This window comes from Taeniopygia guttata, chromosome 1A (assembly GCF_048771995.1).
Source record: "Taeniopygia guttata chromosome 1A, bTaeGut7.mat, whole genome shotgun sequence".
Taxonomy (NCBI): Eukaryota; Metazoa; Chordata; class Aves; order Passeriformes; family Estrildidae; genus Taeniopygia; species Taeniopygia guttata.
In genome coordinates this window covers 61,746,324-61,760,299 of record NC_133025.1, presented here as the reverse complement: position 1 = coordinate 61,760,299, position 13,976 = coordinate 61,746,324, and the positions used below count along the sequence as shown (strand labels likewise).

At 37.4% G+C, this 13,976-nt stretch overlaps 1 protein-coding gene across 1 annotated transcript in view; it reads right to left on the bottom strand.

The window, feature by feature from the left end:
* Positions 1-13,976, bottom strand: part of ANO2 (anoctamin 2) — a 123,800-nt gene that overhangs the window by 87,892 nt on the left and 21,932 nt on the right. The window contains exons 4-9 of the mRNA XM_030263859.4: positions 10,357-10,455; positions 6,749-6,900; positions 5,582-5,636; positions 5,004-5,052; positions 2,083-2,138; positions 1,787-1,828 (exon numbers count right to left, since the gene is read on the bottom strand). Coding sequence (XP_030119719.4) covers positions 1,787-1,828; positions 2,083-2,138; positions 5,004-5,052; positions 5,582-5,636; positions 6,749-6,900; positions 10,357-10,455 — 453 coding nt within the window. The remainder of the gene's footprint in view (positions 1-1,786; positions 1,829-2,082; positions 2,139-5,003; positions 5,053-5,581; positions 5,637-6,748; positions 6,901-10,356; positions 10,456-13,976) is intronic.

The window sequence follows — 13,976 nt, the reverse complement described above, 5'->3', positions numbered from 1 at the left end:
GTTTATACTCATGGTGAGTTATTACCATTCTGCTGCTAAATACCTTTCTTAAAAAGACTTTTTTTTTTTTTTTTTTAAGAGTAGAAATCACAGTGAAAGTGGGAAATTCCATTTGTCTTAGGAAAAAACGAAACCCTATCAAGTCTAAGGTTTTCATTGCAGATTTCTAATTTTTCTAGGATGGGGAAAAAGTGTTGTGTCACTGTGCATTTTCTCCAAGGAAACCCTGAAGAAGGGTCATAAGGATTAACTTTTTATGTTATAAACTGGTATATAAACCTTAATTACTTCTGCTGCCCTATTGGCTTAAGTACCCCATAAGGACTGAGTTCATATTTAGGGTTTTACAAGAAAAAAACTGAATTCAAAGATACAGATATGTTAAAGTGGGCAAAATAAAAGGGGGCAGGAAAAAAAAAGCTTAAAAATGCCCTCCTTTCTTTTAAACCTGATCAGGCTTCTTCAGGAAATTAAACACTGAGACTATTAGATTCAGATAGAAAACAGATGATGTTATGCATAGGAATACTACAGAAGATTCAAGGCCTAGGCAGCAGGGACATATGTGAATAATCAATGAAGTATTTCTGGAAAGAAGCTTTTATGTTTTTAATACTTAACACTTCATAACTGAGCCTAATAAGCAGAATAAAAAGAGGGCAGCACAAGATACAACTAGTAGGGGGAATATTTTTCCAGACACTGGTCATTCTAGGTCCTCTTCTCCCCCATTCCACAGTACCCAATTTTCCTCCTTTGACTAATATTAATTTGGTTTTTTTCTCTTAAAATGTTTGTTTTCCAAGTCAGTAATCTGTGGAGCTGCCTCTCAGAGAAAATTCTGCAAGTCCAGAGGAGACAATGCCTTCATGAACAAAAAGTTCAAAGTAACAGACACAAATAAAAGAGCTTATTTTACAGTTTGTTTTCTAACTTTATTTTGCTTACCAAGGTTTATACACTAAATTAAATTGTATACGGCACATGAAGACATCTAGTGGCTGAATGGCAACATTATTTACCGAAAACAAACATTCCCTTTTTCTTCATTCTGCCCTCTTCCCCTTTCTCTCCCTACTATTTTCCCTCTGCATTTCCTATCCCACTGTTTGCATATGAAGGAAAATAAAATGAACATTAGAGAACAATACGGAAATGATCTTAATAAATTACTTATTAGTAATCTATAAAACGAAATAGATTATTTAATAGTAATTAAATGGGTTTTTTTCCATTTCTAAAAGTAAGCATATATATTAAATACAGTTTGAATTCACACTGTTTCTCTTGAGGATTGATCTATTTTTGAATGTGTTTTGATAGCTAGAAACTTTATTTACAAAATAATTAGAAGCAGATTTTTAGAAATTGCATGCAATTTAGTTGAATGCACAACCAAATTAAAAGTACAACTACATTTTATTTAAGTAACCACAGATCTCTAGGAGCATTTGGTTAGGAAAATAAAATTATTATATGAGTTATTTAATACTTTTAGCTTCCTGACACATTGAACACATGTATATGCATCCAGAGGGAATCTGGAAGCATTTCAAGATGTAAATTTCAAATTAAATTAACTGACATGCTTCATAAGAAGACATTATAAAAATCTTGGAAAAACATTTTTAAATGCAGAAATAGAGGAAAATTTGTAATTCACAAAGCATATGCATTTGTTAAAACATCTACTTGTTTGTACAATGGCTAAGGCTTTACAGCAAGATTTAGAACATCATTTATTACATTAAATATAATATGAAATAAATGTTGCAATGTATTTTACCTTTCTTTCATTCATGTCATCATTTTGGCCTTCATATTCACCCTGGAGAAAGAAAATAATTTAATGACTGATGTAAAAGCAGAAAAAACTAAAGAAGAGTTTGGTTACCAGTTCCTACATTGTTAATTTTACTTTTAGTTCACAACTTGAAATGTAGTTAGAGAAAAGTTTTCATATTAGAATCACACTTAGAAGAGATTTTCAGTATCACAGCCAGCAAATGAGAATGTCTTTGCATGGATGTCTCCTGAGTGACACCAGCAGAGAACTGGATTATTTTCATAGTGCATACGTACATCGTGAAGTGGGTAGGCTGCATCATAAACATTGTTTGCTATTAACGTGCCAATGCCTAAAAGAACAAGAAAAATTCAGGTGGTCAACAGGCACAATTGAACAGAAAACATTATTACAGATTTCATTTCATGACATTCCAGATGGGGCAGAGCTGTGTAACTGGCATTTTTCAGAATGGGAATAGAGCCACAAGGAGTTCCTGGCTGTGGAAAACTTCTTTTTTCAGAAAACCTCACTTCCACAAAGTGCTTTTTCTTCAGTGAACAGCACAGTGCAAAGACTCTTCTGACCATTTTCTCACCCTGATAGCAAAGAGCCCCACGACTGTGGAGCAAATAATCCAGAAGTCCTTCTTGAATCTTTACAATGGTCAGAACTACAAATCCCACTGGCCAACAATTAGAAACAACCTCCACAAAAACTCCTACAGAAGTTTGTGGTTGAGAAATCGTAGAATGGATTGGGTTGGCAGGACCTTAAAGATCAGCCAGTCCCTCCCCGTCAGGCACACCTTCCACAATCCCATGTTGCTTAAATGCCCTGGGCAGTTCCTAGGAGTTCAGTTTTGCAAGGGAATTCTCAGCAGTGACTGAAGCACCTGTAGGTTGACACAAGATCCCTACTGGCTCTCAAGAGCTGCAACTCTTACAGCAATTCCATCTTCATTCTCTAGAGGTGAAAACAATTGTTCCATAAAAAGACAACCAAAAATGAGTGATTTCTGATTATTAGTTATATAAATATATAAATACAGATATATACATTTACTCCAGGCCTCTCTGCTTTCAATGCCCAGAAAAACAATAACCAGCTATCATGTCTTTAGTCATGAAAAATATTCCATAGTCAAATTACACATTGTCCTGAAATATTTGGGAGAAACCTTCTAGTCAGAGATGCTGGACAGGCAGTACCAATAAATGTCTCCCTTGACAGAAGGACAAGTACAACTACATGCATTCATAGAATCAGGAAATTATGCTTGGATACTGTCAAGCCTGCTCCTGAAAACATCCAGTGTTTGGAAGTTTACAGTGGCTCAAAGTTATGCTAGAAGAAAATAATAATTCCTTGTATAATAACACAGGAGCAGAACCAGGTTACACAGATGTAAAAAAATCCATAAGCAAATGTGTTTGAAGTGTTGTTATTTTCATAAAACAGATCTATAAAACCAAAGACTGCCATAAGCACTTCCATCATCACTGTCCTGCCTCTTGTGCAAAATAAGCAATGAACTCTAATAACAAAAGAAAAAAAAAAAATTAAAATCTTTCAAACCTCTCCTGATGAGTGGTTTTAAGCTTAAGACCAGTGAGATGGGAAAGCCTTAGTGACATATGAAACAGAGGTCTCTTGGGGGAGGATCTCAGATGATCAAAGGAATAAATGAATTTAGGTCAAACATGATGCACAATCCTGTTTTGGCTACAGACCAGAAAGAAGGAAAGGATGGAAATGTTAAAATAGTTATTCCATGTCAAATGAGTTCTTGAGCTGACCTGAGCTTGAAGTGCATCAGGCTGTATTTTCATGCTAGAGTTAAAAAATTCCTGAGAAGCTAATACTAGTCCTTTGATCTCTAATGATGGTTTTTATTCCACTATAAACCAGAGTAAGCCATTAAAATAAAGAAAACTTTAAGTAAGAAGCAAAATATCTCCACTGGCAAACTGCTCTGTACCTTCCTACTCTGTCCTTGAGCTTCTCTCCAGTTTTCTCTGCAGCAAATTCTAAAGTCTCCAGGAGGGTTCCCAGCCCTCCAGAAAAATACGGCAGCATTCCCCTCTATTGCCCCACTGGAGACTTTTGAGCAGATCAAAACATAGAAAAGCACCAAGCAAACAGTTTAAAAAGCAGAAACTGCCAAACAATGTTTTATAAATTGAGAATGCCTGACATTTTTTAAACCATATTTTCTTTTTTTTTTTTTTTTAAGGAAACAGTGTGGCAGTCATAAATTTGAAAGTTTATACTGGAAAAAGGCAAGTGGTTTTGGTTGAAAAAGAAAAAGCATTTGGTGTGGCTTTCATTTTGTTATGCTTTTCATGTAATTTAAAAAAAAAAATTCTATCTCCTGTCCAAGGAAACCTAAATTAATTTATTTTCCTGTACCAAAAACACGTGTTATTGGAGCTTCCCTGCCCAATATCACACCAGGATTATGCAGAATCTTGCTGCAGCACATTATTTGCCAGGAATGTTACCCTTGGACACTGTGATCTATCCATAGGTGGTTGAATTTACAGAAAGATTTCCAGAAAATATGTCAGAGAACACCATCACTTCTTTTCCATATGTGCCATGATCTCACATGGTGAGAGAAAGAGTAGAAAAGAGAGTATATAGAAAACAGAATATGTACACCTGTATAAATTCTGAACCTCAAGAAAATTAAATAAATTCTGAACCTCAAGCTCCAAGTATTTCAGCATTATCCCAGAAGTACCTTCAAAACAGTCATATTTAAATCATATCTTTCACTAGGCAGCTCAGGGAGGTAATTTTTAAAGCTGAAGCAATAAAAATAATCTGGAAAGGTGAATTATTCAATTGAAACGGCAAGAAAAATATGGTCCCGCAAGAAATACAACATATTGCAGTTGACATCTGAATTTTCCAAAGCAGATCATACAGTAATCAAATCCAATTTTATAACAATTCATGAAATGTGAGTTATGTGCCAGATGCTGCACCTGTAGAAATGAAAAGCCAGCTCTCATTACCATCCAAACCATGGACTAGAAATTATGATTTTATGCCTCATAAAAAAAAACATTTCAGTCAACCTCTAATTTTTTTTTCTTTTGGGAAGATGTGCCAGCATATTTTGTGTCCTGCCAGAAAAATCAGTATTCTGTGAGATACCTACAAAATTCCTTTCAAAAAAATATCTCCAATTCTCTTTTCTCCACCTTACCCATGCTGTTTCTGGCCTTTGTAGAGGTGCGCTTCAAAATTTCCCTCACCTGCAAAGAAGAACAGGGGGATAACACACAGGTCCTCTTTTAGCATGAATCTTATCATGGAATTAGCAATAAAATAAAGTTCTAAAATAGGTGGCTTCTGCAGCATTAGTTTGCACAAATATTTCAATCATTTAGCAGATTTTATTAATGGATTATCTGCCCTAACATTTGTGGGCTAAAGCCTGATGTGTTTTGTCCTTATGGAAGTATTTGAAGTGTAAGAACTATATGGCAGGAAATCTAGTTAAAGATTAGGAGCAGAGCTGAAAAGAGCTTTGGACACTGAAGAGGAGTCAATGGCTTCCCTGCAGAGCATTTCCCACTCCTGAACCACCGTGCAGCTCCAGAAAGGAATTCCTTACACACATATATGTCAGGAATTAGTGTTCTGCAAGAACACACAAATCCATAAATTAATGATATCAGCAAAGCTGAAATTAAAACACTCCCTGTAAATCCCATTCTAAACCCCACTAGGAAATCCCACTCGGCAGAAAAAGACAAGGATATGTTATTTTTATTAACTTACTATTCGGCTGCGGGTTGCATTGTCAAAAAAGGTGTCTCTGTCTTTGATGTTATACCTAAAATATTGAGGAAAATCAGCTCTGTTTTAAGACATGGAAGCAACACGTAAGACAACATATAAAATTCTAATTTAGAAGTCACTCAGAAACCACAGCTAATCAGAAAAGCAGGTGTTTAAAGGAGTATAGGTTATATAGTACAGCATAACAGAATGTACTGTGTAAGACCCAGTCATTCAGAGCTCTACCAGGATTGCACTGATGGTGGGCATAAAAATGCAAAATGATTAGCTAATATAAAATGCCTTTTGGGCAAGAACCTCTCTATTGTTTACAGAAGAGGACGTTTTCAAATTTTTCTTATAACAGCCCCTCAACACAATAACATGCTGAGTTCAACCTGCCTGATGCAGATGTTCATTACTCTTTTCCTGGCCACTAAACAGTCAGCATTTCACTTGATTTCAAATAACCATTCCACCAGAATTATGCATTCCCTTAAACCTCAAAATCATCATATATGAAATCAGGTCCCCAGTTTATTCTCCTCCATCAATTTGACTCATATTCAGAATTAATTAAAATTGTCAGAGGGCAATAAATGAAATGGTGGGTCACTGTATTTATTACTGAATTTTATTTATTGGACATAAATACAAGGAGACACCCAGGAGGAAAAAAGAGTGTTTCATGTCAAACTGAGCCCAGAAATATTATTCTGAGTGAAAGAGCATGTGTCAAGAATTCCTTATCTGCATATTATTAGCTGAGTTTTAATTGCTACAATAAATCTATCAAGACGGAAAATACCGCTATATTTCTACTAGCTCTTGCTTTTTTTTCTAAACAGGCAGTAATATCCTTAACCAAATAATCAGGAATTTGGTGGGGGGATTTCTACATTTCAAGCTAAATATACAGAAATTTATTTGATGCACTGCTCCATGGCCTTATCCTACAGAAGTAAGAGGAACACCAGCAGAAAGTCTCTGCAGCTTGTATTTCTATTAATCCACTGAAACACTGGTAATTTTGGATGTTCCCTCAGAATTTCCAGATATGCTTGATGAATTTCTGAATTTCGACTGAAAAGTGGGGAAAAGAAATTACAAATCTAAAATAAGACATTCCAGCTTTCTTCGCTGTCCATCACATTTTAAAGTACTCACAAATATATTTTCTCTCTGGAAAATGGATAGGACAAGGTTTTCATCTTGGTATCTTCTTGCTGTGGCACCTGTGGTTGCAGAGGTTCAGTCAATTTGCACCATATTTCATTTAACGTTTTGAGTATTCCCTTTTCTTCTGTGATTTCATACATCTGAGGAAATAAAACTGTACATTAGTATGTCCCTTTCAAAATTACACTAAAATAAAGGGAAAAAAAATAATTTGCTGTATACATATGTTAAAACCTGCAATTAAAATAAGTGTCTTCTCTAAAGACATATTCCCATATAACTGAATAAGCACCTGAATCCATATGTGTTGAAGTTCCAAAAAGTTCTTGTCCCTCACAAGCTAATTCTAGAAAAAAAAAACAAAACCTCAGTGGAGAATATAAAATATTTCTTCGGAATATTATATTCTGAAGAAAAAAGAACACCAGTTCTTCACCCAGAGCTCCAGGTACCTGCTCATCTCATAGTTAAACCACCTGTTCAGGAGGATACTATTGAAATATAATAATATTAAAAACTTTACTAAAATCCAGGAAAGAAACAGTTACATCAACTGCCTTCCTCTCATCCACTAGGCAGGGAACCTTATAGTAGAAGGATATATAAGGTCCTTTGGGATTTGATTGAACTTGAAGTACTCTGGCATCAATTCACAGGGCCCCATGGGCTTCTGGACATCCAGTGGATACTGATACTCCCTTAAAAATTCAATGGCCACAAATGGAAAGCCACAAACTGTTCCCACAGCTGCAGTCCTCTGCCTCAGGACCAGGCAGTCCAAGATAATTAATATTAAAGGCTGAGGCAAAAAAAAAACAAGCATTGAAGACCTCATTTTTCCATCATCCCTGTTTGTCAGGTGACCATTTCCAACAAGGATTGGTCCAATATTTTCCTCACACCTTCTCTTCTTATTAACATACTGTAAAAAGTCTTCTAATTGTGTGGCACAACACTGGCCAGTTTAAACTCTAGATGACTTTTGGCCTTTTGTGTTTTCTCCCTGAATATGTGAACCACAGCTTTGTAAACTTCCTGTGACGCCTGGTCCTGCTGCTAGAGATGAAAAATTGTTTTTTGTCTCAATCTCCATGAGGAATTCCCTCTTCAACCAAGCATTCATGGAGCACTCCAAAGCAGATTCTCAGGGAGCAGTGCTGAGCAGCTCCCTGAGTGGTTTTGAGTTTACTCTCTTGGAACCTAGAGCAACAATTCTGCTGACCCTTTTTGTTCTCATTAGACTGAATATTTTAAATTCAGCAATTTTGTAGTTGCTGTAGCTAAGACAGCCTCCTACCACCACATATCCCACATGTCCTTCTCTCTTCACAAGTATCCAGGCTGGGAGGACATCTTCCCTAAATGGCTCACTAAATCCTTGTGGCAAAGTATTATATTCAACATCCTTCAGGAATTTCTCAGACTTGCTTGTCACAGCAGTGCAGCATTCCCAATTAATGTTTGGGAAGTGGTCATTTCCCACAAGCACAAGAAATTTCTCCTGCTTGCCTATGGAATGATTCATCAGTTCTACAGAACACTCAATGACATCTGCCTTGTTTTCCATCCCCCTAACCCTCACCCAGAAGATGTCAGCCTTATAATCCCTTAACTGCAGTTATTCCATACAGGAATTCTGCCCTTCCATACTCCTCCACTTCTCCATCTCTGCCTCTTGAACAGCTTTTCCTTCCCTATCCTAGCACTGCAGTCACAGGATTCAATCCCCAAAACTCACTAAAGCCAGAGACATCACAGTTCTGGCCACAGAGCAGCCCTCACAGTTGTTCCTATTTGTTTCCCATACTTCCATATGGGAAAATATACCCATAGTTTCCCCATGTTTGAGCCTGGCACAGTCTCACCCACCAAAACAGCTCTGTTATCATATCCAGAAGTTTGTACATAGTTAAAAGGGCCCAGAGGGTATCTTTTCCCAGCATGTCTTATATTCTGAAAGATTATTTAAAACTGAACGTTTAAGGAAAAAAATATTTGTAACCAATTCATGTTTAGCGGTGGATTAATACTTTCCCCTAAAAATGCCTTTTATTTAATGTTTTCATATGATCCTTGAATAAATAAAAATCACAGAAAATACCTAAGGTGCCTTGAGACCGATATTTTGTATCATTGAACAAAAACAGAACTTTCCTTGTAGTGGTTACTGGATGAATTTTTTATTTTATATTGCCAAATCCCCACAATGCAAGATTTCAGTTTTTTCAAAGTGTATTTTTTTTCTTTCAAAGGAAATTCCTCTTTCAACTGTTTCTAATTTCAAAAAAAATCTAAACCCTAGGATATGAATAGAGCTTCCCTGTCAAGTTTATTTCTGGTAATGCTGCCATTTCTACAGCTAGAGATAACCGAGGATTTTTTTTCTCCCAATCAGAGGAGAGAGGGGGGGATGCAGAACTCCTTGTGAATGAGGAGGGTGCCATCAGAGATTATCAGCTCCTGCACAGACCTTAACCCAGGCCCAAATTATGGCAATACTCATTAATTAAAATAGTGTAAAATTTACTGCAAAAAACTTGGAGGAGAAAATTCCCATGAGAGCAGAAGGAGGAAGAAATAAGCAGGAACTAAAAATGCATAAAAGGAATTAATTTTGGAAGAGATCAAAGAGAGGAGCTGAATATGTAGAAAGTTTCTAGGGGTACTGTAGCTGTCTAAAACCTACTCATTTTCAAAGACTGATTAGAAATATTCTTTTTTTTTTTTTCCCTGGGATGCAAACACATTGAGAATATGCAAGATTGATTTGGCCAGTCTTCTGATAATGACAGGTTGTAACAGCATGAAATGTGAACCAGAATGAAGATTTTGGTGGTTGAAAACAAGATGAAAAACTCAAAGATCAAACAACACAGTCGGGGAAAACAAAATCAATTTTTCCTTTATTTCTAATGACAATGCAAAGAAATAAAATGTTCTTTAGTGCAGTTGATGAGTATCACTAACTAAAAGCACGAGGCAGTTCCCTGACTCCAGTGGAGTTGTTAACCAATGGACTAAATAATTTCAGGAACACAGATTGGGGGATTTGCTGCTCGGAATTTACAAGGTTTGCCAGCAACTGCTGAAAAAAGACAGAAGAGAGTGAGCTGAAGTTTTAGTGACAAACAGGCAGGTCTGAATTCACTAAGTCATTCATACCATTAAAACAGATTCTCTGGGGAGAGCCTCTCAGAGTCTTAAGACAGTGACCAGTTTCATACTATCTTTCACATTACCCCTCACCTTTGAGAGAATTTCCTTGACAAAAATCCAGACACCTCCTGCCTTCTTAGCTTTCAAAGCCCTCCTTAACACTCACCTCTGTCATCACCCTCCTGAATGCAGCCCATCAGCCAGCTGCCTCTGTGGCCTTTAAAAACCCCTTTGGAAATCCCATCTTAATTACATAAATCTTAGCTCTGAACAGTAAATCATCTCAAAAGATTTGGAAGTGTGAAAAATAAGTCTGACAGTTCATTTTTCTCTGATTTTTGAAACAAAGTAACTCCATGGGCTTCTATATATCTAATGATGATTCTGATCCCTGATCCTCCAATCATAAAACATATTGATAGAAAACAAGAGATATTTACCTTTTTAGTGGGCATTTTTATTTTCAGAAGTTCTGCTTCTCGACTGAGGACTTGCCAAGGTGCGTGTATACGGACAAAACTCAGTCCTTGGCTCTTGTTCTGAAACATAAAAAGAAAGGGGAAAAATGTATTGAAATATTCTTGAACATAATGTACTGCTAATATCTCAAGTTGTCAGCTCCAACTAAATCATTCATCAGTAGGCAACAATCACAGAGAATAACCAACTTCTGCTACAACAAAGTGATATTTTCCTTAAAAGCTGAGTATTTTATGCTCTAAAATCCATTAATCTACTGCCTGCAGTGTAGCTGTGTGTGCATCAGAATGACAGAAAGCTACAGGTGCAGATTTTGGAATTATGTAAATGAGAAACACGCAAGATCTGGTGGAGTTTTTTTGTACATTGATATTTTGGAAGGGATCTGATTTCTTTAGTGGGCTTTTGTGTCCATCTGAACCAACAAGATAAAAAAAAATTCTTCTGCTCTGGTTGGGCTTCAATTTAGTTCTCATTTTCAGTTTTGCCCAACCATTTTCCAGACACTTCATCAGATTAGTGGTTCCTTACAGGGAATCAGGCCCAACATTTGTTGCCCTAAATATTTGCAGTTGGAATTGCAAACCTAAAGAAAACATAAAACCATAACTTCTGAACGAAGATATGAGCCTCATGTTTATGTAAATGATTGGTTATGCTGGTCAGAAGCATAAAATGCCCAAAAGGGCTTTGGCACAGCCAGATTCTGCAAGCCATGCAAAAAATGTCCTGGTAGCACATCTGAGCTACAGACAAAAATCCTGAGAGCAGAAAGCAGCAAAAAACATGAAGATTAAACAAAAACATGAAAATTAAATGAAGACAGCGTTTTGCTCAAGGCACACAAAGAAACTGTACCAGTAAATCACAGGGATAAATGCTTGCTGTGGAAATGTAGGGAAGAAAAGTTGAGAGGGAGATTAGAAACTGAGTATCAGAGAAATCAAAGCAATGACCAGCTGTCACACCATCTCCCATACTGCAGCTCCTCTTTAAGGGGACTTCCCTGACAAAAATCCAAACAGCTCCTGCCTTCTCAGATTTCAAAGCCCTCCTGAAAACTCCCCTCTGCCATCATCCTCCTGAACACAGACTGTCAGATAATATCCTTTAGGGAAAGACATGGAAGTGGACACATGAAGACTTTCAGGAGGAATTACTTCACAGAAAGGGTGGTCAGGCATTGGAAGGGGCTGCCCAGCGAGGTGTCCAAGGAATGACTGGATGTGGCAGTGCTCTGGACTGGATGACAAAGTGGTGACTGGTCAAAGGTTGGACTCAAAGATCTTGGGAGGTCTTGTCGGAATCTGAGGTATTGATGATTCTGAGATTGTAGAAAGTCTCTGTCTTTCTGCCCCGCTGCCAAAGAAGAAGCCATAATTTGTCTGTGCTGGTTTCAAGGTTGTTTATTCTGTTTATCTCTAACATGTTCTGCTGCCCTGCCGCAGCTCTGTCCTGCAGGGCAGCGTGTGGGGCTCTGCCCTCAGTGGGATGTTACAAACATTAAATACCAGAAACTACCTGTGCTATATTTACAATAATGTGCCAATATCTGTCACCTACGTTGAACAGTGTGTTCCCAGCCTAAACCAATAGAAAAATGCCAACACTACAGTGAAACATGGAGGGCATGAAGAAGGAGAAAAAGGACAAAACACACCCAATTTCTTCCATCTTGTCCCCTCTGAACCCCTAATCTAGAATCCTAAAATTTTACTTTTGCACCCGTGCCACACTTAATTATTACTGATATCAAACACTCAGAGCTGGTAATTCATCCTGTAAGATTGAAAACCCTTTTCCATGGACAGAGATCACAGACAGTGTCTCTGGGGGCTCTGTCCAGGGGGGTTCCTGACCCCCTGCCAGGGTCCCAGGACAGCCAGAGGGAAGCCCTGGATTCCCACAGTTCTTACCCAGCATCCGTGATCCTGTTATTCAAAAGTTTCATTAAGGTCAAGATTAATGATCTTTGTGTGGCTGTTTCCATCTTTATGGAAACCCCAAACATGTGTTTGCTGAATGTGTCCTTATGCTTCCTGATTAAAAATCAAAAATAAGAAGTCAGATGGAAATCCTACTATTAGTGCAGTCATTTTGCTCTTTTTTCTCCTATAGGTGCAACATGAATGATAAAAATCACTCCCTCACCTTCAGCTAACATTTCTTCAGTGGACCAATGCTATTTTAAAGAGCAGAATGAGCTGCAGAATCTCTCTTCCATCAGTTCACTGGGGAAGTCAGCTTTAAGAGAAGGAAGGAAAAATTTACTGGGCAAGAGCAGATGTTCTGGTAATCATTTGCTGAAAATAGATTAATAACAGATGAGAGGTTAAATTTCAGTGGGTGAAGATCAGGAGTTTCTTCTGAGATTTTGGCTAAAATCAAGCACGTGTCTCTGTCTGGGGGATCATATTCCATGTTGGCAAGAGGAAGGACAGTGTGATCTAATTGGTTGCTTCCACTTCAGGCTCATATGACTACACAGATTGCAAATAAAATTAGGCAAATAATTTGATTGAAAAGACCAGATGAAGAATATGACCCTTGTATATTCGAAAAAAATAAATGGGAAAGTTGTGCTGTTCATGAAGTGATATCAGATGATGAGTAATCAGACCATTAAAAATCTTTAAAAAGCTTAAAAATCACCCCATGATGGAAAATTAGGGTAATTTTAATAAACACGAATGCAAAGTAAATAAAGTAGGGAAAACAGAACTAGGTGGCTCCTGCTGCATGGTAATCAAAAGATAGAGAACAATGGGCTGCTGGATGTTCACCTTGGGATTCCTAGAACCACATCTCCCACATCTTCCTAATCTTCAAATTAATCAAAGAATTTGAAAATAAATTTGAAATCATCAATTTAATATCACAGCTCAAGAGATGAGCCATCTAGCTCATTTTCTATGGTCTCACCAAAATGAAAACCTATAGGACTACTCCTTTGGTAAGATTCCTTTCCCCACTTTTCCAGGCTTCACCTGCAGCAGTTCCAGGTGTCTTGAAATGCCCTTTTTTCCTTATGATGTCTGGCAAGGATCTGCCTAATAGCTTCTTCCCAGAGGGCTTCCTGTATTGCAAACATCTCCAAAAGTTAGAAGTTGTTTTTCTCCTTGCCAGAGTGGATTTATAAATGTTTACTGGAGACACCCCATAACTGCTGTCCTCTGGTTAATCACCTGAAATCATAACTGTGCACATGCTCATCACTTTGATCTAATGAAATGCTGTCAGTCTTCTATTTAGAATGCTCAAAATCACTCCTGCTTGTTCATTGTACTCTGGATGTATTACTAAAGGCAGCATGCAATGCTGGCAAACACTGGTTTTGTTAGACCACTCCCTTGTTATTTAATACAGCCATCCTTAATTGAGTGCTTTTTCACTTGCAGGTGATGTCCCACAGGACTTTATCCTTGGCCCTGCATTGTTCCATGTCTCTATCACTGCACTCCCTGATTATATTATTTCAATTATGAAGGATTCCCAAGCAGATGACAAACAGATTTGTCGCTTTCATGATGCCTTTTTTTTCCCTGTCAAATCTATATTCCATATTACAGACTTCTTCCAA